The 24,561-nt window shown below is 66.9% G+C and overlaps 1 protein-coding gene across 10 annotated transcripts; it reads right to left on the bottom strand.

The window, feature by feature from the left end:
- Positions 1–796: 796 nt before the first annotated feature.
- On the bottom strand, positions 797–22,562 carry CTNND1 (catenin delta 1). 10 transcript variants are annotated; one of them, XM_035312233.1, is made up of 22 exons: positions 22,398–22,413; positions 13,633–13,751; positions 13,120–13,170; positions 12,850–13,080; positions 11,885–11,956; positions 11,454–11,612; positions 10,775–11,310; positions 7,685–8,148; positions 7,398–7,581; positions 7,004–7,121; positions 6,321–6,474; positions 5,915–5,932; positions 5,601–5,669; positions 4,597–4,724; positions 4,308–4,458; positions 3,973–4,165; positions 3,771–3,885; positions 3,248–3,335; positions 2,895–2,942; positions 2,690–2,787; positions 2,482–2,556; positions 797–2,297 (listed from the first exon to the last, which is right to left on the bottom strand). In XM_035312233.1, the coding sequence occupies exons 4-22, from the start codon at positions 13,042–13,044 to the stop codon at positions 2,286–2,288; spliced, it is 2,877 nt and encodes a 958-aa protein (XP_035168124.1). In that variant the 5' UTR covers positions 13,045–13,080; positions 13,120–13,170; positions 13,633–13,751; positions 22,398–22,413; the 3' UTR covers positions 797–2,285. The 10 variants fall into 10 exon arrangements, with proteins under 10 accessions (XP_035168124.1, XP_035168125.1, XP_035168126.1 ...); XM_035312234.1 differs by having other exon boundaries at positions 797–2,294; XM_035312235.1 differs by having other exon boundaries at positions 2,482–2,553.
- Between the last annotated feature and the right edge of the window lie 1,999 nt (positions 22,563–24,561).

Genomic DNA, 24,561 nt, shown 5'->3' with positions numbered 1-24,561 from the left:
CTGCCCAGCCACAGGGCAGGAGGTGCTGCTCCGAGCTGCAGCAGCTTTCTGACGGCACTAGGGCTTCCATAAACACAGGGCTGAGGCAGAAAAGTGTGTTGTGGAAGGGCAGCTCCGCAACCTCACGCTCCTTCCTGTGCCTGTCCTCACATGGCACACAGGGACCATGCAAACAGGGGAGCTCGCTGTTACCCAGAAGGGACGAGGAGCGATGCTAGCAGCCCTTCTTGCAGCCCAGCTTGCTGCAAGCGTGCTCTTTGTGTAAGGGATGCTCTTGGCAATCGATAAAAGACCCATTTCTAACTCCTATTACTTCTTAAGTCGTGAAAAGCAAACAAAAACAAAGCACGGCTGGAGCACTGAGGAGGGTAGGGCAGAGCAGCAGGAAGCCCTGTGCTCCAGGGACACGGGAGTCCAGCTCCTCCCCTCTGCAGCTGGGAGGAAACATCGCACTTAGCCCCTGGGCACCCTCAGGAGCCGTGGGGACAGAGCTGAGCAAGCCGCAGCCCCGAGGTCAGCCTCCAGGGAAAAAATAAGTAGGTTATGTGCAGGGAAATGTTAGAGACACAAAAGGTGGCAGCCGGTAGGAAAGAGACACCCCCACACTTTAAAAACTTTATTTATATAAAAAAATCATTTTGTTTGAAAAGCGTTATAAGAGTGTGCAGAGGAATCAGACGAGGAACAGCAGGGTGCCCCTGCCCCCCCTCCTCCCTCCCCCCGGAGCCAGCTCCCCTGCCCACGGGGGGAGAGGAGGGAAGGGGGGAGCTGGGCTGTGGACTGGGTGGGGGTTTTTTTGGTTCATCTGAAATTACAAAATTAAAAGGAATTAGTGTTTTACGTAGTCAAAAGGAAAAGAGAAGTTAGACCCCCGAACAGAACCGAATCAACGTGAGGGGCGGCGGGAGCCAGAGGGGGCTCAGCCGCGGGGCTGGGAGGTGTTGTGGGGCCGGGGGGAGGCAGAGGGGGGCTCACACGTGGTGAGCTGCAGCCTGGCGAGGGCTCCGTGTCCAGGTCATTGCCATGCACGGAGGCGTCCAGTTGCACAGGGAGCCTCAGCCTCCCCGCTTCACCCCCACCAAAAACAAAAAAAAAAAAAAGAGAAAGTCACAGTCCCCACCACCGCAGCAGAGAGGACAAGGCTGCGTGCCCCCAGGCCAGCCCGTCCTCCAGGGGACAGGGCACGGAGGAGAGCCCTGCTCCCCCTGGGACTCCCAGAAACGGGGCTTCCAGCGCGGCTGCGGCCAGCCCAGGCTCCCAGCAGGAGCTCAGCCCCCCGGGAGCCCAGCAAACACCCCCTCGCCCCAGCCAAGCCGGGCAGTACAATTCAAAGAGCTATTTCACAGTGGCAAAAGAAAGGCACATGTCAAGAGGAGGCTGAGGGGCACCGCCACAGGCGCCCGGTGTGCAGGGGGTCCTGGTTCGCCCCGCTGCTCGTCCTCGGGCAGCCCGGGGGGCCGGGCCAGCGCACAGCACTCCGCTACTTCAGCCAGTTCCCTAAGAAACCTTGCCCCAAAAAGCCCTGCCGCATCTCCTCCGTCCTTCCTTCCCCCGGGAGGATCGCCCTCAGGCAGGGGAAGCCCGTCCCGCTCCCACCACGCCAGCCTTCTTCACACCTAAGGGTCCCTCCTGGCACAGGGGGCCCACCCAGACCCCTCCCCAACTCCGATCCTTCTTCCCAGGCCCCAGAGCCTCCTAGCTAGAACAAAGCGAGAAAAAAAAAAAGTTATTGCTGTTTCTTCTTCGCCTCACAGCCCCGTGACCGCAGCCTCCTTCGGACGCCAGTCCCACCACCAGCGGGGAGGGAAGCTCCGGTTGTCCGCGCAGCCCGAGCTGCAGAGCCATCCCCCCAAAATATATCCTATAGGCAAGAGGAGGAGGTGGCGAGGCCTCTGTCCCCGATCCCGCAGCTGACTCCGAAGAGAGGGAAGGTGTGGGAGGAGAAGGCAGCTCCTGGTCAAGGCAGAAGGCTGGAGTCTGTGCAGCATCGGCGCCAGTCGGTCCGCGGGAGGGTGTGGGGTTCACTCTCCGGAGGAAGGTGGCGGCGAAGGACAGGGAGGAGGAGTTATTGGTGAGGTCGTCCCAGAAGAGGGAGGTACAGCTGCCGAGAGGAGGCAGAGTGGCCTGGGCTGCCCCTCGGGGGCCCAGTCATTTGGCTGGCTAGTTGGCACAAACAGTCCAGCAAAAAAAAGGTAAAAAAAATCAGTCCAATCCACCACGAAGTTATATATTTATATATATATAATATATTATCAACCCAAAGTGAAGGGAGGCAGGGATGGCAGCTAGATCTTCTGCTGTGGAGAGAGAGAGGGAGAGATGTTAGCACACCCAGGGCAGCGGTGAGTGGCCGAGAGGTGTCCATGGCCCCAGCGGATCGGAGAGCAGCAATCAGAGCAGGATTGGGCTGGGCAAAGCACCCCTGAGAGCACAGCAGGATCTGCCACCACTTCAGATTGGGCAGGGCACCGCGGGACATACCGACACGGGGCAAGGCACAGGGGCTTCCTCCTCCGCCTCCTCTGCCTCGGGCTGCGGCTCCTGCCCCTCGTCCTGCTGCAGACACACGGGGTTAGTGGGGGGAAGCGGGCAGGGTTAGTCACGGGGCCCACAGCTCCCTCCTCGCGGCGTGCCGTCCCCTGCACCCCTGCCCGAGTGGCTCTTTGCCCCCCCGAGAAGAGCTGCTCACCATCAGCGGCGCCGCCTTCACTGGCTCCGTGTCCCCGAGGTCGCCGGGTCGGTCCAGCGTCCTGCTGTGCTCCATCTCGTTCAGCGTGGAGTAGTTGTCTGCGGAGAGGCAGGGCAGCGTCAGGAGCGGCCTCCTCCCCGCAGGAGGGGACGTCTGCCCAGCGCGCCAGGGAAGCCGGGCGCCCTGCTCCCAGCCCCTTTCCTACCTGGTCCCATGTTGCTCATCTGGATCTCCTCCCGGGAGGATTTCTTGTCTGGAAGGATGGGAAAACAACAGCTCGGGCACAGCCCCTGCAGCCGTGAGCACAAAGCCACTGCCCACCCCGCCTGGAGCGGCCCAAACCGAGCTGTGGCCTCAGCACTGTTGGCCAGGGATGCTGTAGGGCCTTCATGAACCCCAAGCATCATTTCTAGCCCCGAGAAACAACTTAAAGCCCACACCAAACGGCCTTGTGTGAGCTCCCAAGGAACCTGGGGTGAAGGGCAGGAAGGGAGCGTGGCCCGGCCGGGCACTGACAAGGTGGCTGGTGACAGGGACAGGTGCCAGAGGTGTCCCTACCTGTTTTTTGGTTTCTGTCGATGAGAGGCAGGGTGCTGTCATCAAAGGAGTTGCCCCCTTGGGTCCGAGAGGCGTTGCTCAGGTTCACCTGGAGCAGCAGACAGTGACCGCTCGTCCTCGCCCAGCACACACCTCCACCCCCCAGCCCCAACGACACTGCCCTCCCACCGCCCTCGAGCAAGAGGCCTGAAGCAACCAGAGGGTGCTGCACAGCCCTTGGGTGCTCCCACAGGCCAGCACCCGGCCCCAGTGAGAGGGACAGCTGCAGCTTTTGGGAAACAAACTGAATGCCAGAGGTGGTGTGGGCTTCTCTGCGGGCAGATTTTAATGCTCTGGGCTTAAAGGCTCGCAGAGTTTCCCCCCCAACACACACCCCAAAGAAACGGGGCACCTTCAAGGGTCTCCAGTCCCACCAGCAAGGCAGGAGCTGCAACCGAGTCTTGTAGAGCTCCAGGAACCCCTTCTCCCTGCTGCAGGACCCTACCTGTCACTCTAGCCACACTTCCCCCACTGAACCCCATACCTGGAAATCTGATTTCTTCCAGCCTTCCTTCTCCAGGGGCTTCCGCAGCTCTTTGTACCCCCAAACCGTCTGCAGGACGAGGGCAGCCGCTCGGACCTCCCTCTCTGAGCGGTTCCTAGGAGGAGGCAGAGATGTTTGAACAGCCACGGCCTCAAGGCCCCCGGAGGAGCCCCTCTCTGCCAGCCTTTGAGCAGAGCCTTACCCGGTTTTGTTGATCAGCACCAACTTCTCAATCCCCTGCGTTTCCCGCAGCTTCTTGGCGGCCTCGAGGTTCTCCGCGATGACCTCGTTGATGGTGTTGAGGATGGACACCACGGTGTCCTCGGAGAGGTTTTTGGCTGGGGTCTGCTGGCCGCCAGGCAGGTTCTTCACTAGGCTGGGGATCGCGTGTTTACCTGGGGAGGGGAAATAGCTGGGCGTAAGTAAGGACAACATGGGCAAAGTCCCGAGAGAAGCGTCAGGAATAACTTCAGCAACCCAGAGGGAGCTCCTGCCCCAGCCGGCTGGATTTGGGAGGCACTCCCCGGCAGCCCTCACCTATCAGCTCTTTGTTCCGCGAGTCCACGGCCAGGTTGCGCAGGGCTCCGGACGCCGCCTTCACCACGCGCTCGCTGTCGTTGGTCAGCAGGTCGGCGATGGCGGAGAGCCCCTTCTCCTGGCGGAGCGCCGAGCGGATGTACCGGCCGTACTGCGGGGGGAGCACGGCACCACGGCGTGAGGCCGGGCGGGCACAGCCTCGTCCTGCTCCCCGCTGCCAGACTGAGCCCCCCCAGCCACACCAGGGGGGTGCGCTCCCCACGTCCCCCCCGCTCCGAGAGGCGCTCACCGTCCAGCTGCCGGCACACAGGTTCTGAATCGCTCCCGCCGAGGCCTCTAGAATGGCTGGAGTCTTGCTTTCCTTCAGCAGGGAGATGTATATCCGCACCACCTCTGGCTGGAACAGCAGCTCGTAGCCTGCCGGAGACACGTGGGGAGCGAGGGCTCACCGAGGGGCTCTGCCAGCAGCTGAGACCAAGCAGGCTCCTTGTTCAGAGGAGTGCTGCCGGGACACCAGGCCTGGAGCTTCCATGCACGCTCCGTGCTCCTTGCGGGGGGGACTCGTGGTGCACAGCGGGGCAGGTTGTCCCCCAGCACGGGAAAACAAAGCCCAGGGCACCAGCCCAGGGCAGGGAGGCCTCGGTTTCAGCACGGCAACAAGCAAGGGGCAGCCAAGAACACGTGGAATAAGCCTGGGTTCAGCTCATCCTCACGGCCTGCAGGCACCCCAGCGAGCAGGCAGGGATCAGGGTCCAAGCATCAACTCTTCTCCATGAAAACACACTCTGAGAAGAGGCTTCTGAAGCAGCGACTGGCTTTCTGCTCGCCTGCCCTCTGATATAAACTCACTATGCAGCAGCCAGGCACCAACGGGACTGCTGTTTGACAACGGGACCCATCCCACGTTCACACTCCTCGAGGCACGGCATTCTGGCTTTCAGTCCTGCCTGCCCTTCACGCCCAGGAGAGAAGAACAAGCAGGAGAATCTGCCAAGCCCGGGAGCGCAGCCGAGGGGACCTTTCCCAGAGCGGTGTCACCACGCTGTCCCTCACTTAGCTCCTCAGGCAACGGCTCCCTCCCCAGCCCAAGAAGCCAGTCCTGACCTCCACCAAGACCAAGAGGCCTCCTCAGGGCTGCCGAGGGCAGAGCTAGTGCACGTGGGCACCCACAGACACACCCTGCCCATCTGAGAGGCTCGCTTCAGTGGGAAACGGACGCTGCTCCTGTCCAGACTGCTCGGGAGAGGCAGCTCTGCGCGCTGAAGCCCTGCGCCAACACGCCAGGCAACGCACCTTTGGCTGGAGTTGTTCTTTTGGGAAAATCCACCGTGTCGGCACCGGGGTCTTCCGGGAGCTTTTTACCTTCAAAGGGCAAGCACAGGGGCATGAGACACCTCTTCCCACCCACGTCAGCCCAACAGCTTTTTGCCCTTTTTTGCGCGAACGAGCCCAGAGGCGAGCTGCTGAAGCTACCAGCGTGTACCAGGAAGGGCCACCGAGGGCATTGGGCACAGGGCAGGCAGCGCGTGGCCAGCTGAAGGGGGACAAAGAGCCAGGAAAAGCACCCAATCAAACCAGGGACAAATTAAAACCGAGAGCACACTCACCTCTGGAGAACCACTCGTCTATTGGCGAAGTGGAGAGGAGGACAGGAGAGAGGGGAGGCAGGAGGAGAGGAGTGCCGACAGCGTCATGGGGCAGATCGTTTGGCAAGAAAGCGAAGGGGAGGGACGACACAGGAGAGAAGGGAAGGCGTGGAGTTAGCAGACGTCCATCCACCACCATCCCACCACCACAGAAACCCGCCAGGGCGCCGTTAGCTTGGGTCAAACGCTTCGGGCGAGCTGAGCAGCAGCTCCCAAAGCCAGGGGAGGAAGGAGCCACCGCGTCTCCAGAGAAAGCCGCGCTTTAGCCTTCACACTAGAGATGCCAGAGGAGGAGCACAGAGATCCCAGACCCCCCTCGAGCCCTGCTGGAGCTGAAACACATCTGTGATGCCACCTCCCAACGAACCTTTGCCCTTCTTGGCGCCGAAGCAGCTTGCGGCGTGGGGCCCGGTGTTGTTGGTGGGGACCAGAGGTGTCTCCTGGTAGCGCTCAGCGTGGGGGATCTCACGGTGGACTTGGTAGGACAAGTTCCTCAGCAGGCACACGCAGTTTTCCACCAGCTGGAGAGAAAGACAGAGACAGAAAGCTTTACTCAGAGCAGCACGTGCCCAGCACACAGTCACCAGCACAGCTTACAACCCAGAGCTGGGGGGCATGGCCAGTCCTTGCTGAAAGAAGTTCACACCCTGCTGGGCCAAAAAGCTCTCTGCCTTAAGCAAGTCCAAGGCAAGGCTCAACAAAAATTCAAGCCAACGCCGGCTCAAGACAGATTAGGGAGCCCTGACCCAGGGGATATCAGCGTGGGAGCAGTGAGACGCCACAGCCCCATTGGAGGCCGAGTATTCCCAACGCCAGCTGCGGGCTGAGAGCCAGGCACCTGGCCACGCAGCGAGCAGGGCACACCCCACACAAGCTCTCTTCCCAAGCAGAGTCCACGAGAAGGTTGGAGCCTGTTTGTTTTCAGCTTGTCCTGTCTGATTCCTTCCCCAAATCCCTTCCATGGGAGGAACAAAGCCAGCTTCAGCCACCACGAGCGGCAGAGCCCTGTGGACACCGGCCCCGCTCCGCTGATCCCGGCAGCACCCCCACCTTGCTGTCCGAGTCCTTCTGGCCGATCTCGGACTGGATGATGTATATCAAGGCATCCACCAGGCCGTCGCATTCCCGCAGCTTCCGCCGGGCTTCGCTCCGCTCGGAGCTCACGTTCCTGGCGGGCAGGAGAGAGCCGTCACAGGAGAGGGCAGGCAAGGAGCAGCGCACACCCAGGAGAGCTCAGACCCCCCTGGTGTCTCTCCACCGAGAGGAACCCCAGAATTACGGGCTGCATCACCAGCAGCTGTCCCAGGAGAGCAGCTCCTCTGCGGAGAGCACGGCTGCTCCCATTCAGCTTTGTGGGACTGCTGCTTCCCAGCTGGGGAGGAGCGTCACAGCAGCCCAGCCCACAGCAGCTCTCTTCCAGGAGCCTGCAGCCCCCGTCCCGTACCTGAGGCAGCCGGCAGTGTTGGTGAGCACCGACTCCCACTCGATGTGGCGGGGCTTCGAGTCCTCGTTGGGCTCTCGCTCCCAGCCCGAGCGGGGGATGACCACCTCATCGGTCAGGGCGTGCAGCGCGTTATCCACGATGGCCATCTTGATGGAGTCGTGCGAGGACAGGTTCCACAGCGTCCCTGTAGGGGCACACACGGAAGTTGAGGTCGGACCACGGGGGCTTTAAAAGCCTTCCTTGGGCCTCCCTCCCACTACAAACCAGCCCCTCCCCGCGGCCGTTACCTGTGATGACCTCCGTGAGGTCCATGTCGTGAGCCTTTCGCAAGAGGCGCACGAGGGCCGGCACCCCGTCGCAGTTCTTGATGGCGATCTTGTTGTCTTGGTCCTTGCCGAAGGAGATGTTCTTGAGCGCCCCGCAGGCGCCGTAATGCACCTCCTTCTTGGGGTGGTCGAGCAGCCCCACCAGCACCGGGATGCCCTTCAGCTTGCGCACTTCTGTCTTCACCTTGTCGTTGCGGTAGCAGAGGTGCTGCAGGTAGGCGGCGGCGTTGGACTTGACGGCGTCCAGCCGAAAGCTCAGCATGGCGATCACCTCCGGCAGCTCCGGCTGGCGCCAGCTGCCCGGGGCCGGGGCCCCTTTCCGCAGGCTGTCCAGGCTGGCCAAGCTGCCCCGCTCGTGCTGAGCCAGCGGGGCCCAGTAGTACCGGTCGGGAGCCACCTCGTCCACCAGCATGTCCTCGTAGCTCCTGGGACAGGGAGACAACGGGCATCAGCACGACCTCGAGGCGCTGCGGGCTGCCGCGGCCTCCCCGGCCCAGCAGGAGACGAGACCAGACTTAGCTTCTGGGTCGGGCACCAGGTCCCGATCCCTGCGTGACCTCTACAGCAGCAAGAGCCAGTCCCGAGGCGGAGGCGGCTCACCCGGCACCACCACCACCTAACACAGGCCTGTGGCCACTAGAGGGCAAGTTGGTCCCACAGCAGAGCTGCTGGGAGAGCAAAAACCACCCCAAAGCTCCCCAGGCCTCCAGAGCAGCCCTGTGCAGAGCCCGCTGCGAGCCAGGCTGGGACACCGGCGGGCATGGGGAGCACCCAGCCCGGTCCCGTGCCATCCGCGTCCCTGCTGTGCCATCACCTGACCTGCCCCACAGCAGCCGTGGGTAAAGATGCGCTTTTGACCGAACCGGCGCCCTCATTTCAAAGGACAAAACCTCCCCAGAGCTGTGGTCGGACTGCCCGGCCTGCGAGGGGGTTCAGTACACCCCTGCACGGCCACGTCCTCCTCGGGTGCTGGCTACCAGGAGGGTCTTGGCAGCCTGCAGGGCTCCCCGCAGCTGGAGGGAGGTGTGGGGAGCCGGGGGCGGCCTCTTCTCGCAGGGAACTAGCGATAGGACTAGAGGGAACAGCCTCCAGTTGTGCCAGGGTGGAAACGAGGAGATATTGCTTGTCTGAGGGCGGTCAGGCCTTGGGACGGGGTGCCCAGGGAGGTGCGGGAGTCACCGTCCCCGGGGGTGTTGGATGGGGGGCTGGGAGACAGGGTCAGTGGGTGACACTGGGGGCAGGGTGGTGGTCAGACCAGGCGATCCTCGAGAGCCTTCTAGCCTTAACGATTCCCCCCCGTACTGATTCTATGAAATAAGGCAGAAGCAACCGGCTGCCAACACCACAACCACGACACCCCAGCACAGCACGGCCCACAGCCGGCCTCGCTCCACGCCAAGCCTCCCGCACCCCAGCAGGGAGCTCCTGCCCGGCAGCGAGGGGCATTCACCACCTCCCCCAAACGACACGGGGCAGCAAGGCGAGGGGGAGCAGTGCTGCTGAGCCCTCTTTTCCCCTTCCCCTGCTGGCGGGGGGCTCCAAGCCGGGCCGGAGGGGACGCAGGCACCCCCCAGGCAGCGCACGCCGCGCCTGCCGCCTGCCTCCCCGAAAGAGGCCATCAACAGCCCGGCCCCAGCTCAAGACAAACACCTGGGAGGCAGGGGGTGGGATGCCGAGCACGCCTGTTCCCGGTGCTGCGAGCCAGGCCAGGGAAACCGAGAAGGCAGGGGGCAAGCCAAGCTCAACAGTCGCTGGATTCCAGGGATTGCTGCCATCGTTATCGGCTCACGCGGGGAGGGAAGGGCCTGCAGAGGGCTGCGCCCACCCCCTGGCTCTGTGCGAGGACGGGAGGTGGCCTGGAGGGGCTCGAAGGGTCCTTGTCCCCCCCCCCCCGGGGCCCGAGCACAGCCGCACCCAGCTCCCCAGCTCCTTCCCTCCAGGATTTAGGGGGCAGAGGGTGAACAGGCAGCCCCAGGGCTACCAGGGCTGGCTTTCCAGGGGCTGCTCGAGTCGGCGTGGGCAGCGCCGTGCCAGCTCTCCCGCAGCCAGCACGGGCTCGGCAGCACGGGGCGGGCTGGGTGGATGAACCCCGGAGCACAACCGCCCCGACTGGTTCCAGGCAGCAGCAGCGCTCATGCTGGCACAAGCTAGAGGACAAAGCTGCTCCTTGAGTCACCGCGGCAGCGAGGGCTGCCGGGGATTTACGGGACACGCCTCGAGAGACAGATCTGTCAGGGGCTGGCAAACGCCTCCTCTCCCTCCCTCCCTCCCTCCCCAGGGAGGCTGCTCTCAGCCTCTCCTGCCCACCTGTGGCACCCAGCCATACGCACGTCCTCCAGTCCTACCTGGCACGAGCCACGAGCCCCCGGCCCTGGGCAGGGAGCACCGCAGGATGCCTCCAGCGCGCCCAAAGCCCACCGAGCCCCCGCTGTGCTCAGCGGGCAGGCTGGAGAGCTGCCAATCGCCCCCAGCAAAACACGACGAGGGCGAGAGGAGCAGCGACTGCCGAACAGGTCGAGCAGCCTCTCCCACCCTGTGGGAGCGCTCCCCAGGGCGCCGCAGCGCCTCCACCGCCCCGGCACCGCTCCTGCGGGGCTGCTCGGCGCTCACGGCTCGGTGGGAACGCTGCCGCAGCTTCAGGGACGGGGATTGTGCCCCAGGACGGGCACCAGGAACAGTTACAGGTGTGATAAATGAAACGGGGCACGGGGTGAATGCCACGGTGCCCGATCCCACCGCCCAGCTCCCTCTGGAGCCGCCACCGCCGCGCCAGCGGAACGGGTAGCGTGGAGGAAAGGGCCCGGAGCTACGTCCAGCCACCCCACGGAACTCCTCGCTGCAGGACGACCGGCTCAATTAGCCCTGAGTTTTAACCACCAATTAAGCGGGCAATTAGAAGCGGATGCAAGTTTTCTCCTGCACGAGCCGTGCTCCTGACTCAGCACCTCGCGTGGTCCCCGCGCGCCTCCTTCGAGTGCGGAAGGAAGGCAAAGAGACCCCACGGAGACCCCCGCCGTGACACCCGCTGCCACGCACGCAGCGCCCCAGTACCTGAGCCGACGCCGGGGATCGGACGGGGTCCCCGCCCTCCTGGCCGTGCCGTAGTCCGACATGAGCCCGTAGTCCACGTCGTCGAAGCCCACGCTGCGCTGGTCGTCCTCCAGGCCGTAGGGCTCGGGGTGGAAGTGGTTGAGGTCCATGTTGCTGCCCCCGACGCGCACCTGGGGCTGGGGGCCGTAGATGTCCTGCCGGCTGGGGGCCCGGTAGGTGTCCATGGAGGGCCGGTAGCGCTCGTCGATGCGGGTGACGCGCGACAGGCTGCCGTAGCTGTGGTCGCTGCCCGGGTAGCCGCCGTCGTCATAGGGGCGGCCGTAGCCGTCGGGGTAGTGGTAGTTACGAGGCAGCGTGGCCGTGCCCGGCTGGCTCAGATAGGTGCCGGGGCCGCCGTTGCCGTTCTTGCGGAAGTTCCTGTCCATCGTCTGGACGTAGTTGGTGCCGACGGGGGAGGTTTCCAAGGGCAAGCCGTCGGGCCCCAGCGGGACCTGCTGCACCGTCCGCGTGGTCACCGTCTTCACCACTTTCTTCACCTAGAGGGACGGGCAGAGGGCACGTGAGGGGGGGCTGTCCCACGCCGCAGCCCCACAGCCCCGGAATCCTCCTCCGGCACCTCGTCCGCAGGCGGTGGGATGGCAGCCACCCCCCAGGACACCAACCCACCCAAGGCCCGTACCGTGGTCTCCGTGCGCCGGGTCGTCCCGTCATCCGATGTCTCCACGGACACCACGGACATGGCTCCTTCGGGGTCTTCCTCCATGGTGTACGTCTCCTCCACGATCTGGCCCGGGTCCTGCATTCTGGGGATCGTGCTGTACAGGAGGTGGCTGTGGTCCTGGGGGGGGAGCAGAGGCACGGGGTCAGAGCCCACCACCTGGCACAGGCTTCCTTGGGAGACCTGACCCACCAGGGAACTCCGGAATCCCCTTGCGTGGCAGGGTGCACCACCACCAACGCGCCCCAAACCCCCTGAAGCCAGGGTGGCTGCCTTAAAGCCCCAGGTGTTCCCTCTCCCAGCGGGGTGTGGGGCACCACCAGCCCTGCCCCAGCAGCCCCGGTGCCCCCAGCCGGTGCGGAGGCTGCCTGCAAACTGTGGTTTCCGCTTACCTGTGGTCCGTTGAGCTTCAGATCTGTGAATTTCTGCCTTTCCAGGTCAGCATCGCCCAAGAAACGGCCGTTCTGAAAGGCACATCGTGCGGGCAGGCCGGTTACCCAGCTGCTGCCCCCCCCCTGCTGGGATCCCAAATACCCTCTGCTTCCTCCGAGGCCCTGAGCCGGCCGCCCCCTGCTCCCGACCCCCAGCACACCCCACAGGCCGCTGCCAGGTGAGGAGCACGGCAAGCCACCGGGACCAGCCCCAAACCAGCCCGTGTGTCTGAGAGCATCGGCCAGACACTTCTCGACCTCCAGCAGCTGGGTGCTGCGACCACCGCCCTCGAGAGCCCGGGGCGGTGCCCGGCGCCCTCTCCGAAGAGCCTTTTCTCCCGGCAGCACCGCCTCGCAGCCAGAAAGGCCAACGCCTCCCGCACGACACCGCGCACAGCCCTGAGAGCAGCCCAGAACAGAGCCCGGGAGAGGAAGAAGAGGACAGAGCTCTCCAGCCGAGGCAGGCTAACACGCATCTCAAGCCCCGCGGAGAAGAGGCCTCCCCCAGCCCTGGGTTAGCTCCTCCAGGCACGAGAACCGAGCCCCCAGGAACTCGCCCAGGGCCACGCCAGGAGGCGGACGCACGGCCCTCCAACAGCCGCCTTCCGAGAAGCCAAGAGGGGAAGATGCCCAGGTACTGACCGCAGCCTTCAACGCTCACAGAGAGGCCAAAACCTGAGCCGACCTGGCGTGGGACCCCCCCAGGCCAGCTCCACGTCCCCAAAAACACGCTGTCCACCCAGGTCGGTTTGTTTGCACACCCCCAATCGCTCGCTCCCAGCCACGCGCAGCGCCAGCAGCGTCACGAATCATCCTCACGCCCCACGGAGGGAGCCGGGCCCGGGGCTGCCCTCCTGGAGGCAGGCTCGATGCGGACAGGGGGCTCGGGAGCCTCCCTGGCCTCCTCTGCCGAGGTTTCTTGTTACCTGGTGCCGCCGGGTGAGCGTGCCGTTGGCCAAGCCCGGGCCGGCGTCCTGCGGGGAGACCCGGACTCGCTCCAGCTGGGCCGAGACATGGCGCCGCTCCTCCTCCAGCGCCCGCGTCAGCTTCTCAAACTGTGCCTCCTGCTCCTTGACGGAGGCAAGGATGCTGGCGGTCGACTCCACTTCCGAGTCGTCCATGGGTGCCGGGCGCCCAGGGTGGGCAGGGAGGGGGTGGAGGGCGCGGGGAGGCGCAGATGGAGTCGGCTCGGTGTCAAGGCGCGGGGAGGAAAAGGGGAGCCGGCAGGGGAGGAGCCCCGCTCCTCACTGCGTGTGATTTGGGGGGGGAAAGGAGGAGAGAAGAGAGGGCAGGAGAGACTGATTTTATTAAGGCAGGTTCTGAGAACAGGGAAAAATATAATTTAATGTCCGAAACGCCCCAGCAGGGCTCCATCCCCACCCTGCTGCTGCCCCCAGGACCGAGGGACCCAGCTGTTTTACCAGGGCAAGCAGAGCGCGGTGGGGATGGAGCCCTGGCTCTACAGCTCCCTCCAGCCCAGGAAAGGGAGCACAGGGGGACGGGAACCCCACAAGGGGACCCCATGAGGCCCCGTGAGAGCTGCCAAACCCCTGCCACCCTCCAGGTCCTCACCAGGGCTCCCAAACCTGCGGGCAGCCTCAGCCCGCTGACCTGGGGCCCCTCCGACACCCCCTCCCGCGGGAGGGTGGCGAGCACGCAGACCCAAATCACCGTGAGCTGGCAGAGAGGCAAGTTTGTTCCATACAGACCTGTCAGAGGAGGAAGCTCGGGTGTGATTGGCAAAGGCACGGGACAGCCAGGTCTAGGCGCAGAGAGTCATGGCAGAGAGAGCCCAGCCACCACAGGGAGGAAGCAGGAGGGAAGAGAGCTGCAGGGACAGCAGGAGAACAGGGTCAAATCACAGGGGAACTTCATACGAGGCAGGGGACGGGGACACGGGCTGGGGAAGGGGCTCCTCTCCCTCCCTCTGCTCCGAAGGGGGGCAGCACGGCCGTGGGGTCGGTGCCAGTCCCGCAGCACCCAGCGCCTCCGCCCGCTCCCCGCTGCGGGGGAACGGCCCAGCTGAGTCCCGGCAGGCCCACAGGAGGTTTTCCCAAAGCCACGCAGTCACGGCAGGCGTGTGGGGACTCGTCGAAGCCAGGCAGCCGGCACAGGAACTGCTTTCCCACGGTCTCCAGCGCAGCTTCGGCTCTGCCCACCCTCCCTTGGCAGCAAGGCAGCACCCCGGGACCGAGGGGACGGGGACTGCCGCCCCCCTGCCGCCCCCATCCCACCCAGCTCCTCATTCCCTGCCAGCCCTGCAGCAGACGCTGCTTCAGGAGCCGAGAGTTGTTCTTTCCAGGCGTTTTGCAGGCTGCCTGCAGCACACCTCGCTGTCTGGCCGCTGCCACCCTGTGACCCGCCCTCACCCATCGAGGACGGGCCGCTTCCACCCGTGCCCACGCAGCGCCCAGCGAGGAGGAAGCCGTGGCCCACGCAGGCTGGGTGCTCAGCAGCCTGCCCACCAGCAGCCCTCCTGCCCGGGGAGCCCAGCCCGGCTTCTGGAGGCTCCCCGATGCGACCGCCGGCTCTGGCACGCAGCTTCCCGCCCCTCCCACCTTGCAACGGGGATGCCCTGAGGGGGTTTTTCGCAACAGACCTGCTGCCCGGACCTTGTATGGCAGCGCGCTGCCCGCGTGGGCGCTGAGGTCTGCAGGGCTCGGCCCCCGCTGAGGAGGCTGGCTGCGTGCCCTGGGGACCCCCAGACACCAGCCCCGGGACAGGGCGAGGGTTTCCTTGTCCCATCCCACCTCCGTGCGTCCCCGGGGAGCACGGCCCGTAACGGGGCCGCCAACAATGGAATCTGTGGGGCCATTCAGGGCCCCAGATAAGGGGCCAGAGCAGCCCTGAGAGGTTTCCTTCCTGTCCCTTCCACAGGGAGCGGAGCACTGCAGCAGGGGGAAGGGACAGCACCGGCCCCTCGCCCACCAGCTCTCCTTCCCCCCCCCCCAGCCCCAGCAGGGGGCTGCCTCCACCCATCCAGGGTTAGCGGCGTAACCCCCGGAGCGAGGGGGAGCAGGAGGGAAGAGGAGATGCGACCCCAGCAGCCGGCAAGCCGCGGGTGGCAGCTCCGAGCCAAGCACGCCGCATCCCACGAGGCTGAGGGTGAAATTCCAGGCATCGCTCGGTGCCCGGACCCCCCCCCGTCCTCTGAAGATAAAACTGCAGAGCGTTTTTCCAAAGCCAGACCGTGACCAGCTCCGAGGACGGCTGCAAGGAAGCCTTTTCATCATGAGAGAGGCACTCGCTGACACACCCGTTACTTAAAAACCCAAGGAAGCCAAAAATATTTCGGCTGGCTGGGCTCGGGGCAAAACAAAACAAAGAAACCCTCCGGGGCTCCCTTCGGGACGGAGCCCCCGGCTCTCGGGGCCAGGCCACGGTGCTGCCTCGGAGGGGAAGGCGGCTCTCCAGGCCCCACCGGGCCGCCCCGGCGCGCTCCGTACGAGCGGGAGCCCCGTTAATAATTCAGGCCCGCCACGGTCCGAGCACTCACGGCGCATTACGCTGGCTCTGCGCTGCTTGGCGTCCCCGCTAATTCACCGCAGGCTCCTGGTCAGGCTCAATTAGCTACAAAATGAATCATAAATAAATGAACCAGCAGCTCCAGCATCTCTCCAGGGCCCCGAGAGCAGGGTCCAGGTTCGGAAACCAACGGCGGAGCTGGCGCTGCCCCCAGCGGGGCACGTTTGGGTACAGGACCCGTGGGGATCCCAGTTAGGGGGTGGCCCCGGGGGGGCGCGTGGGGCCGGCTGTCCCCGACAGCAGGAGGAAGGAAGGAAGCAGCATGGACTTTGGCCTGTGCGGGAAGAACCGGCTCATCGCAGGCGGGTCAGCCACCGCCCCGGGCACTACCTGCGCTGGCACCGACCCGCCCTGTCCCACAGAGAGCCCGGCCCGAGCCACGGGGAGCGAGCTGGGTGGAAAGGGGGGGGGGAAAAACCCCGCGAGGAGCGGCCGCCCGGGGCTCTCCGGGCCGCTCTCCTCCCTCTGTCGCGTGCAACTGGTCCGACCAGGCCTGGCCCACCTCGCCCGCCGCCTCCCTCCTTCAGGGCCGCGCACCTAAATTGGGAAAGCCTGGATGGGGAGAGAGAGAGGAGAGAGGGAGTTACCTGCGGAGATGCACGCAGAGCCGCACCAGCAGGCCCTATAAGGGAAAGGGCCGGCAGCCAAGGCAGGATAAGGAGGGGAGAGATAAGAGGCAGGGTGGGGCCCCGCGCCAGGCTGCGGGGAGGAAGCAGCCGTGGCTCCCCCCGGCCGCGGCAGGAACGCGATAGGGATCGGGGCCCAAGGACGAGGCTGGGAGACCCTCCCGGGGGGCTCGGGGCGGCCTGGGAGCAGCAACGGGTGGCTCCCGGGGCCTGCCCCCGAGGAAGGAGCGAGGAGCGGAGGGGAAGGCCGGCGGGGCTGCTACACCAGCCACCCGGCCCCGCAGCTGTCCTCGGCACCCGCCGGGGCTCCATGGCCCATCCCGGCACAGCACGGCCTCGCACCGCCCCGAGGCCCGTCCCCAGGGGCTGGAGGAGCACCAGGGAGCGGAGGGGAGGCCGAGCAGCCTCACGGCAGGCCCACGCCAGGCTCGGGGCAGAGCCCCCGTCCGCCCGCAGCCCCCAGGGGACAGCCCCGTGCCCGGGCTGGGCCCCGCTCCTAACAACGTCACCCCAGAAAGGAGCCCCCAGGCTCCTGCGTGCCCCCACCCCGGGGGCACTGAGCCCGGGCTCTCCCCCCGCGCCCAGCGGTCGGGCTGCGGGGAGCGGGGGGCAGCACAAAGGCGGCTCTCTCCTCCTCTCGGTGGGAATTCGCAGCTGAGCGCCGCGCGGGGACAAAGGCCCTGGTTTCACAGGCACATCCCCAGCCGGCCTGCCTCCCTCCCCCCGGCCTCGCCGCTTCCTGTCACGGTAGCACCAGACCTCGGGGGCACAGCAAACAAACAAACACCCAGCGCCGGAGTCTGGGAACGGGGCCAGAGCATTCCTGGGACAGGCCGCGCTCCGGCGGCCAGCGGGCTCCGGCTGCGCCCCAGCGGCTCCCGGCCCCCCCCAGGGGCTGGGGGTGAAGCAGCGGCACCGCGGGGGCTCCCCCCGGCTCTCCGTGCCCTGCCCAGGGACTTTGGGGTGTCCCGGAGCCCGGGGCTGCGGCCGCCCCGCTGGCCCTGGAGCTCCCCGGGCTCTGCCCGCAGCCGCTGCCGGGCTGAGCCCTGCCAGGCAGCCGCCCCGCTCGCTCGCTCTTTCCCGGCTGGTAAAAGCAAACAGCAGGCTGGTGGCAGGGAGATAAGGTCCGGGCTGCAGGGCCCAGGGAGCAAAGTCCCTCCGGGTGAAGTCACGGAGGGACCGAGCGCGAGCGGAGGGGCAAAGGCACAGCACCCGCCCCCGGGCACAGCTGGGTCCTCGGGGCTCGCGTCTGCTGCTGGCGGCCCCCAAGGGGAGGCACTGCCTGGGGCACAAAGGGAATTTTCCCCCCAAGCCACGGGCACAAGCCCCCGGCCGGGACACGGAGCGGCACGGCGTCCCGCAATGGGACAGAGCGGATCTCGCCCCCTTCCCATGTCACGGCCCTCGCTGCAGTCACGCTTCCCCCTTCCCAGCGAGGCCACTTGAGATCATTTCCTCTCCCGACACCTGCAGCCGCGGGTCCCCGAGGACCTGGCCCTGCCTCCTGGCTGCTTACCGTGCCCGAGGGCTGCCCAGGGCACCGAGGGACCTGGGGGGGGAATTAACCCAGGGGGGGAGGGAATGACCCGCACAGCGCCAGGAGGGCACCGCACCACTCAGCCACCCCACCAAGCACCTAGAACACCAGCCTGCCCCACCGGGAACACCGAAATCACCCCGAAACCGGCACAGTGGAGGGGGGCAGGAGCACAGAGCCCCCCTGCAGCCCCCCCCCAGCCCCAGCAGGGCCCCAGACGGAGTGCCCTGTCCTCCCCGCCCGCCCCACGCCCCCAGCCGGGCCGGGCAAACAGGCAGGCGGTGAGCTCATGCTTGGTGTGGGAGCGGCACGCAAGGAGCCGCTGAGATGAAGGCGGGCAGCTCGGTGCCGGGGGCGGCAGGACGGGCTCCCCTGGCTGCGGCCAGCCCCGGCTCCCCGGGCAGGTAGGGCTGAGTCACGGCACCCGGGGCCGGGCAGGAGGAGGCGGGCGGCCAAAAGCCCGGCGTGACCTCATCCGCTGCCCCTACTCTCAAATCGCAGGCGCGCAGCTGCTCGCCCAGAGGGTTTCGAGGGCCCTGCCAAGAGGGGTAATGAATGGGTGAAGGAAAACCAGCAGGGAAGCCTCAGAGCCAGGGATGGAAGCACGGCGGGGGGACGAGGGCAGGTCCCGTGCCATCCCCTGGCTGCACGCGGGGACTGGCAGGAGCCAGCGCTCCCGCGAGCAGGAGACAAAACCAGACAGCAGCCCCTGCCCCGAGCGCACTCGGTGGGACCACGGGGCTCCATCCTACCGCTCGTGGTGCTCCTCGGGCTGCCGAGGCCCCAGTCCCGCCACCGAGAGGCAGCTCCGCAGGAGCCGAGGGCAGGAAAGCCGCGTTTCCTGGTCAGACAGAAGTGACGCCACGGCTTCCCCTTCCCGTGAGCTGCTAAACACCGCGTCCTGCCAAGGGCCGCTCCCCACCGCCCCCGCCCCGCACGCAGGCGCTGGAGGGGGCGCAGCACCCCGCGGGGGCTTGGCGTCCCGCGCTCCTCCGCGCTGGCAGCACGCCCTGGGGCGAGGGGCATCGTGCAGGGACAGGGGGGCAGGTGCCACAGTCCGGCCCCAAAGAGTCTCCCGTGGGGTAAGGGCAGTGCCCGGCGGGCCCTACCGATGGGCTCGGTGTCCACAGGGCTCGGGAGGCGATCCTGGGACCCCGCAACAGCCAGTGGGGACACGCGGGGCTAGCAACACGCCGTGGTGGCTACCCAACGATCTGTGGGGCTTGGGGTGGGCCATCTGGGGCCAGCAAGAACTCGGCCCTGCTGGCAGCACCGCAAGCGTCCCTCCTCAAGGCAGAAGCTGGGCAGAGAACGCAGCCACGTGCATGGAGGACCCAGCAAGCCCGAAGCGGGGGATTCCCCCCAAAGCACACCGCGCCGTCCCCCCGCTCACCCCACGGACCCCGCTGAGCGGCAGGCAGAAGGTCCCCGCGGCTCCCCGGCGGCAGCGCGCGGCGAGGCAGGCCCGGCAAGCAGCAACACGCTCCCAAGAATGCAACGCGTTGCTCCACTGGGCAGGGGGCCTGCCAGCAGCACACAGACCGGCGACCCACCCTCGCGGGTCAGAAAAACTGGTCCCGGCAGTGCGCCGCGCTCCCCGGTGCGGGGACGGCACTGGGAGCACTGGGAGCACCGGCGGGGAGCTGCTGGGGGATCCGGGAGCGCTTCTCAGCGGGATCGTGGTGTAAAAGAAGGGGGGAAGAAAAACAACAACGCGTCAGCTGAGGACAGAGAGGCGCCTTCCTCCTCCTGGCCAGGGTGGGAAGGGGTTCTGCGTACTGAGCTCCTTGGGGTCGCTCTGCTCCCGGGGGGGTCCCACCCCTCGCCCAGGTGTTGCCGCACGGGCCGGGGTACCACAGCCCCTCCTGCTGCCCGTCCCCCGCCTCCAGCCCTGCCGGCACCCAGGGAGGCTCCTCGGCCGGGCAGGGCAGGGCAGGGCAGGGGGTGAACTTTGAGCAGCCTTTGCTGCAATCGGGGCCAACGCCCAGGAGGAACGGGAGCAGCCGGGGCTGGGATGCGGCCGGGAGGGCAGCTCCTGCCCTCGGTGGGAGCCCCGCGTCGGCGGGCAGCGGGCGAGGGCTGCTCGGCGCCCGGCACCACGCCTGGCACCACGCCCGGCACCCCGCGCTCCTTACTCAGCCCGGCCACCGCCCCCCGCGCGGCGGGGGTTCGACACGGAACCGGGATCTGTCTGCACTTCCCCCCCCGGGGAAACCGGGGCAGGGAACCCACGGGAAGGGCACAGGGACGGGTCTGTCCCCGCGGACACGTGGCCCGGCGCTCAGCCTGCGGTGGCAGCGGGCGAGACAATGCGAGCATCTATTTTGGGTGGAAAGGCGGGTGGATTAGCAACAGACACGAGACACGTAGGAGCCAGACGCGCTCATGATCCAACGCTACAGTCATCGGCCCGCTGCCGGGAGCCCCCGGCTTCCGAGGAAACGGCGCTGAGCCCGTCCGCAGGAGGACAGCGGCCCCGAAACGGCCTCGGTGGGCTGCAGGAGGGCCAAGAGGAGGCTGTGGCCGCCTCGGGGAACTCCGGGACTTTGTTCTGCGGGCTGTAAATCCAGCCCCTTTCCAGCAGCCTCGTGTCGAGGCGCATTCCTGCGCTCCGTGCCAGAGGACAGCTTCCTCCGCTCGCCGAACCCCGTGCCACACGCCGCCCCCAGTCACCCCGCGGGTCTGGGGCTGTCACCACGGGCAGGCGGCACCCCGCTGCTTTTAGGGACCCCGACCTGCCCCGGCTCAGCTTCTGGTCATCAGGGACAGCGGTGACGGGGGAGGGATGGCGAGGGCAGCAGCAACAGGGGAGCCGGGTCTCGGGGGCTAGGCTGGGGTTATGCCCCTCGGGACCACCCCAGGGAGCGAGGGACCCTTACGAGGGGGTGTTGAGAAGGGAAACTGAGAAACCCCAGCAGCGCCCTAAGGTCACAGGCACCGCCAAGCTATCCGGAGAAGCCGACGGCCAAGATCAGAGGCAGTCTGCAGGCAGCGACCAGCTGCACGGCGGGGCTGGACCCTTCCCCTCCAGCTCCCCGACCGTCCCGAGCGACGGGAGGACCTCGAGGGCTGCCGAACGGGGGGTGTGGGCCCGGCCTCAGGGTCAGAAGGAGGCGGCTCACCCCCCTGCAGCCCCCTGACAGGGCTTTGGTCCTCCCACCCCTTCCAGGAAGGCTCCGCACACGGCTCCGGCGCATCACGCAGGACGGGCCTTCGCATGCAACAGCGTCCCGGCCAAGTTCAGCCGGGTGGAAGGAGAAGGGCTTTGCCGAAGGGGGAGGGGGGTTAAGGGCATTTGGGGTGGTTATTCTTTACGTGGCGGGGTAACCACCACCAAGAACCTGCCTCAAAACAGTGCTGGGAGCAGGACGGAGCAGGCAAGGTGATAGCAGGAAGCCCGCTGGGCCCCCACACCTCTCCTGGGGAGCCTGGGGGTCGGGGTCCCGCAGCAGAACCCCGCAAATCCATCGGCCGCAGCAGCGAGACCCACAGCCACCAGTCACCCCCACGTCCAGGCCAGCAGCTTGGGGGGAAGAAGGCACAGAAAGAGCCGCCGGGAACCCAGCTGCAGCCCTGGCTGTGTGTTCCCAGCACACCCAGGTGCCGGAGGTGCCAAGCTTCACTCCCGCACCAAGCGGGGAAACAGCTCATTCCCCCTTTTCTCATCTCCACGCCGAGGCAGGAGGCCGGGCAGCTGCAGTCAGGCACCGCCGCCGTGCCCAGACGGCCGCTCTCACCACCCAGCGGCGGGGCAGAAGACAGCCCAGAACCTAGGTGCCACAGCCCCGGGACTGCCACACAGCCCGGCTCCTCGCTACACCCATCTCCGGGGCTGCACGGCCGAGCCCGGGCACCGAGCCCTTCCCGGAGAGGGAGGCACCTCGGCGAGACCCACCCCTCGCTGGAACAATCACAGGAAGCTTTGTTGTCCGAGCCGCCTCGCTCCGAGCCCAGGGGCATAACGGAGATGCCCCGCTGCCAGGCGGCTGGGAGCTCGAAGCCCTCCCACCCAAACTGCCACGCTCTTACCCCAAAGCGAGCCTCCTCTCCGCAGCGCTCCGGCGAGGCACCACGGGCACGGGAGGCGGATGATTTGGGGCACAAAAGGCAGGGGGGAGGCCGGGCAGGAGGCCAGGCCGCTGCCCTGCTGCTGGCTGACAGCACAGCTCCGGGAACCGCGATCCCAGGGCCGCGGGACCCGGTCCTGGCAGCGCCCCGGTGTCACTTGCTGACCCGTGTCCCGGCGGGGCCGTGCGGACCGGAGGGGGGGGGGGGGGGGTTATTGTCATCGCCCACGAAGGGACCTGCCGGGGAGGGCAGGGAGGCAGCCGCCGCGCCCCACCCCGCGGACCTGACCCTCCCTAGGCACACACGGCCCCGGCCCCGCTCGAACAAAGGCGCGGACCAAGCGCCTGCCAGCGGGAGGACGGCGACGGCGCCCCCCGGGCCGGCCACCGCTCCCGGGGGGTGGGGGGAAGCCGGGGGTCCCCCGCCGCCCCCCTCCCCACACAAAGGGCAGGAGGAGGAGGAGGAGGGCCGGGGGAGGAAGGGCGCGGGGTCCCGCTCGCACCGGGCCGAGCCCGGCCGGCCCCGGGGGAGCTGGCACGGGGCTGCCTTTGTTGGGCGGCCCGGCACCGGGGGGGCACCGGGGGGGGGACGGCGCCGGGCCCCGGTGGGATCGGGAAGGGGGGGAAGAAACCGGGGGGCCAGAGTGGGCAGGGACCGGGGAGGGGGGGGCACCGGGGGGTGCCCCCGCCCCGCAGCGGAGGCGGCGAACCGGACTTACCGCGGCCGGGCTCCTCGAGGGGAACGGTTCCGGGAACGGGGGGGGGGAGTCCCCGAAGGGCGAGCAGCGGAGCCGGAGCGGGCCGGGCCGGGCAGGGCCTCGCCGCCGTGCGCCCGCCGCCGCTCCCGCACCTAAAATGGAAGGTGCTGCGGCGGGGCGGGGGGCGGGGCGCGGCGGGCTCCGCCCCCTGACGTCACGGCGCCGCGCGCCAATGGCGGGGGGCGTTGTAGAGGGGTGAGGGGCGGAGGCCGAGGGGGCGGGGCGAGGGGGGCGGGGGGCGGGGCGAGGGGCACGGCCCCGGGGGAGGGGGCGGGAGGGAGGGGGGTGAGCGGGGCCATGGGGGGGCGGGGGGAGGGGGGGGGACCCAGGGGGTGGGGGAGGCTCCGTCCGGGGGTGTTCACGGAGAGCTGGACGGGGGGCTCGGGGGGGCTCGGGGACAGGGTCAGGGGGTGACACTGGGGGAGGGGGGGGCAGGTGAGCCTGGGGGTCTTTCCAACCCTGATGGTTCCAGGGTTCTGCAAGTCAAGGGGTGGGGTCTTCAGGGGGTGGGGGTCCTCAAGGGTTGGGGGTCTTCAGGGGTTGGGGGTCTTCAGGAAGTGGGGGTCCTCAAGGGGTGGAGGTCTTCAAGGAGTGGGGTCTTCAAGGGGTGGGGGTCATCAAGGGGTGGAGGTTTTTGAGGAGTGGGGTCTTTGACGCATGGGGTCTTCAAGGGTTGGGGTCTTCAAGGAGTGGGGTCTTCAAGGGTTGGAGCTCGTCAAGGGGTGAGGTCTTCGGGGGGTGACAGTCTTTCAGGCATGAGGTCTTCAAAGGGTGAGGTCTTCCAGGGCTGGAGGTGTTCAAGGGGTGAGGTGTTCAAGGAGTGGGGTCCCCAAGGGTTGGAGGTCCCCAAGGGTTGGAGGTCTCCAAGGACTGGAGGTCCCCAAGGGTTGGAGGTCCCCAAGGGTTGGAGGTCCCCAAGGGTTGGAGGTCTCCAAGGACTGGAGGTCTCCAAGGGTTGGAGGTCCCCAAGGGTTGGAGGTCTCCAAGGACTGGAGGTCTCCAAGGGTTGGAGGTCTTCAAGGTGTGGAGGTTGTCAAGGGCTGACTGTCTTCAAGGGGTGAAGATCTTCAGGGCTGGAGGTGTTCGAGGGGTGCAGCTCTCAGGGGTTCCCTGCTGGGTGCCGGGGGCCGTGCTCCCCCACCTACCGCCCCGTCCAGCCTGAGCCCGGCGTTCCACCGCGCCACCCAGATGCGGCTCCTCACGAGCCGATCCCCAGCGAGCCCCAGGACGGCGGCGGGAGGTTTAGACGTGGGGGACCAACACCCAAGGACCTGGCCAGGCAGCTTCGGGGAGTCCCCGTGTGGCCAGACCGGTGCTGGGGGCGTCTCGGCGGGGAGCTGGGGCGATGGTGCCTTTCCTGACGCGCTGGGAGAGGAGCGCACACAAACACAGCCCGGCTGCGGCAGCCCTGCCCTGCCCGCCTCCCGAGGCACTGCGCGGGGCCGTGTTGCAATCCCTGCTGGGCCACGGACCCCGCGAGGGGCCTGGGGAGAGGCAGCGAGCCGGGGCGGGGAACGGCGGCTGGTATGTCCCAGGGACAGCTCGTGCGGGAGGCTCCGTGCTGGAGAATTCCCCCTTCCCGCAGAGGGACGCGGGTCCTGCCCCTTCGCAGCCCGGTGCTCCCCCCGGGAAATAAATCCTGTCGGGGCGAGGGCTCGCTGCCTCGCCTCCAGGTCAGGGCTGGCGAGATCCAGGCGCCGGAGAGGATCCTGCCCGCTGCCGATTGCCACACTCGCAGGAAGATAATGAGGAGAGGAAAAGGGTTGACGAATGTTTTGGGTGGGGACAGGTGATTCCGGGGGTAAATATGCGTTGCCCGGTTAGGCAAGGAGGAGGTGGGGAGGACGTGATAGCTGCCTGCAAATGTTTGAGGAAGGCAAATCCCCCAGCCAGGGGTGGGGTTTGCTAAGGGTGATGCAAAAATAAATAGGATTAAATGAAGGCGAGGGACAAACAACAGTCGGATTGTTGTGGCAGCTGCCCCCGGACCCTCCCTGATGCTGGACTGGGGTAGGTGGCCGTGCTGGCGGGAGCAGCGGGCACAAGGACAGCTGCCCTCCGCCTGCTGCAGCCAGCGGGGACAGTTCTCAGTCCCCAGCGTGGGGACCCCACAGTTCCTCCCCGC

The sequence above is a fragment of the Oxyura jamaicensis genome (genome assembly GCF_011077185.1).
Source record: "Oxyura jamaicensis isolate SHBP4307 breed ruddy duck chromosome 10 unlocalized genomic scaffold, BPBGC_Ojam_1.0 oxy10_random_OJ106503, whole genome shotgun sequence".
NCBI lineage: Eukaryota > Metazoa > Chordata > Aves > Anseriformes > Anatidae > Oxyura > Oxyura jamaicensis.
The sequence above is the reverse complement of the archived record's forward strand: the minus strand, read 5'-3'. Positions and strand labels throughout refer to the sequence as shown.

Bases quoted from the DNA above. Each gene is read 5' to 3' on its own strand.
- CTNND1 (XM_035312230.1), bottom strand. From the start codon at position 13,044: ATGGACGACTCGGAAGTGGAGTCGACCGCCAGCATCCTTGCCTCCGTC. The intron at 7,122-7,397 runs GTACGGGACGGG...CCTGCCCGCCAG, and splicing joins AACACTGCCGGCTGCCTCAG to GAACGTGAGCTCCGAGCGGA. The intron at 4,725-5,600 runs GTGCGTTGCCTG...TGTCTCCGGCAG, and splicing joins AAGAACAACTCCAGCCAAAG to GCTACGAGCTGCTGTTCCAG.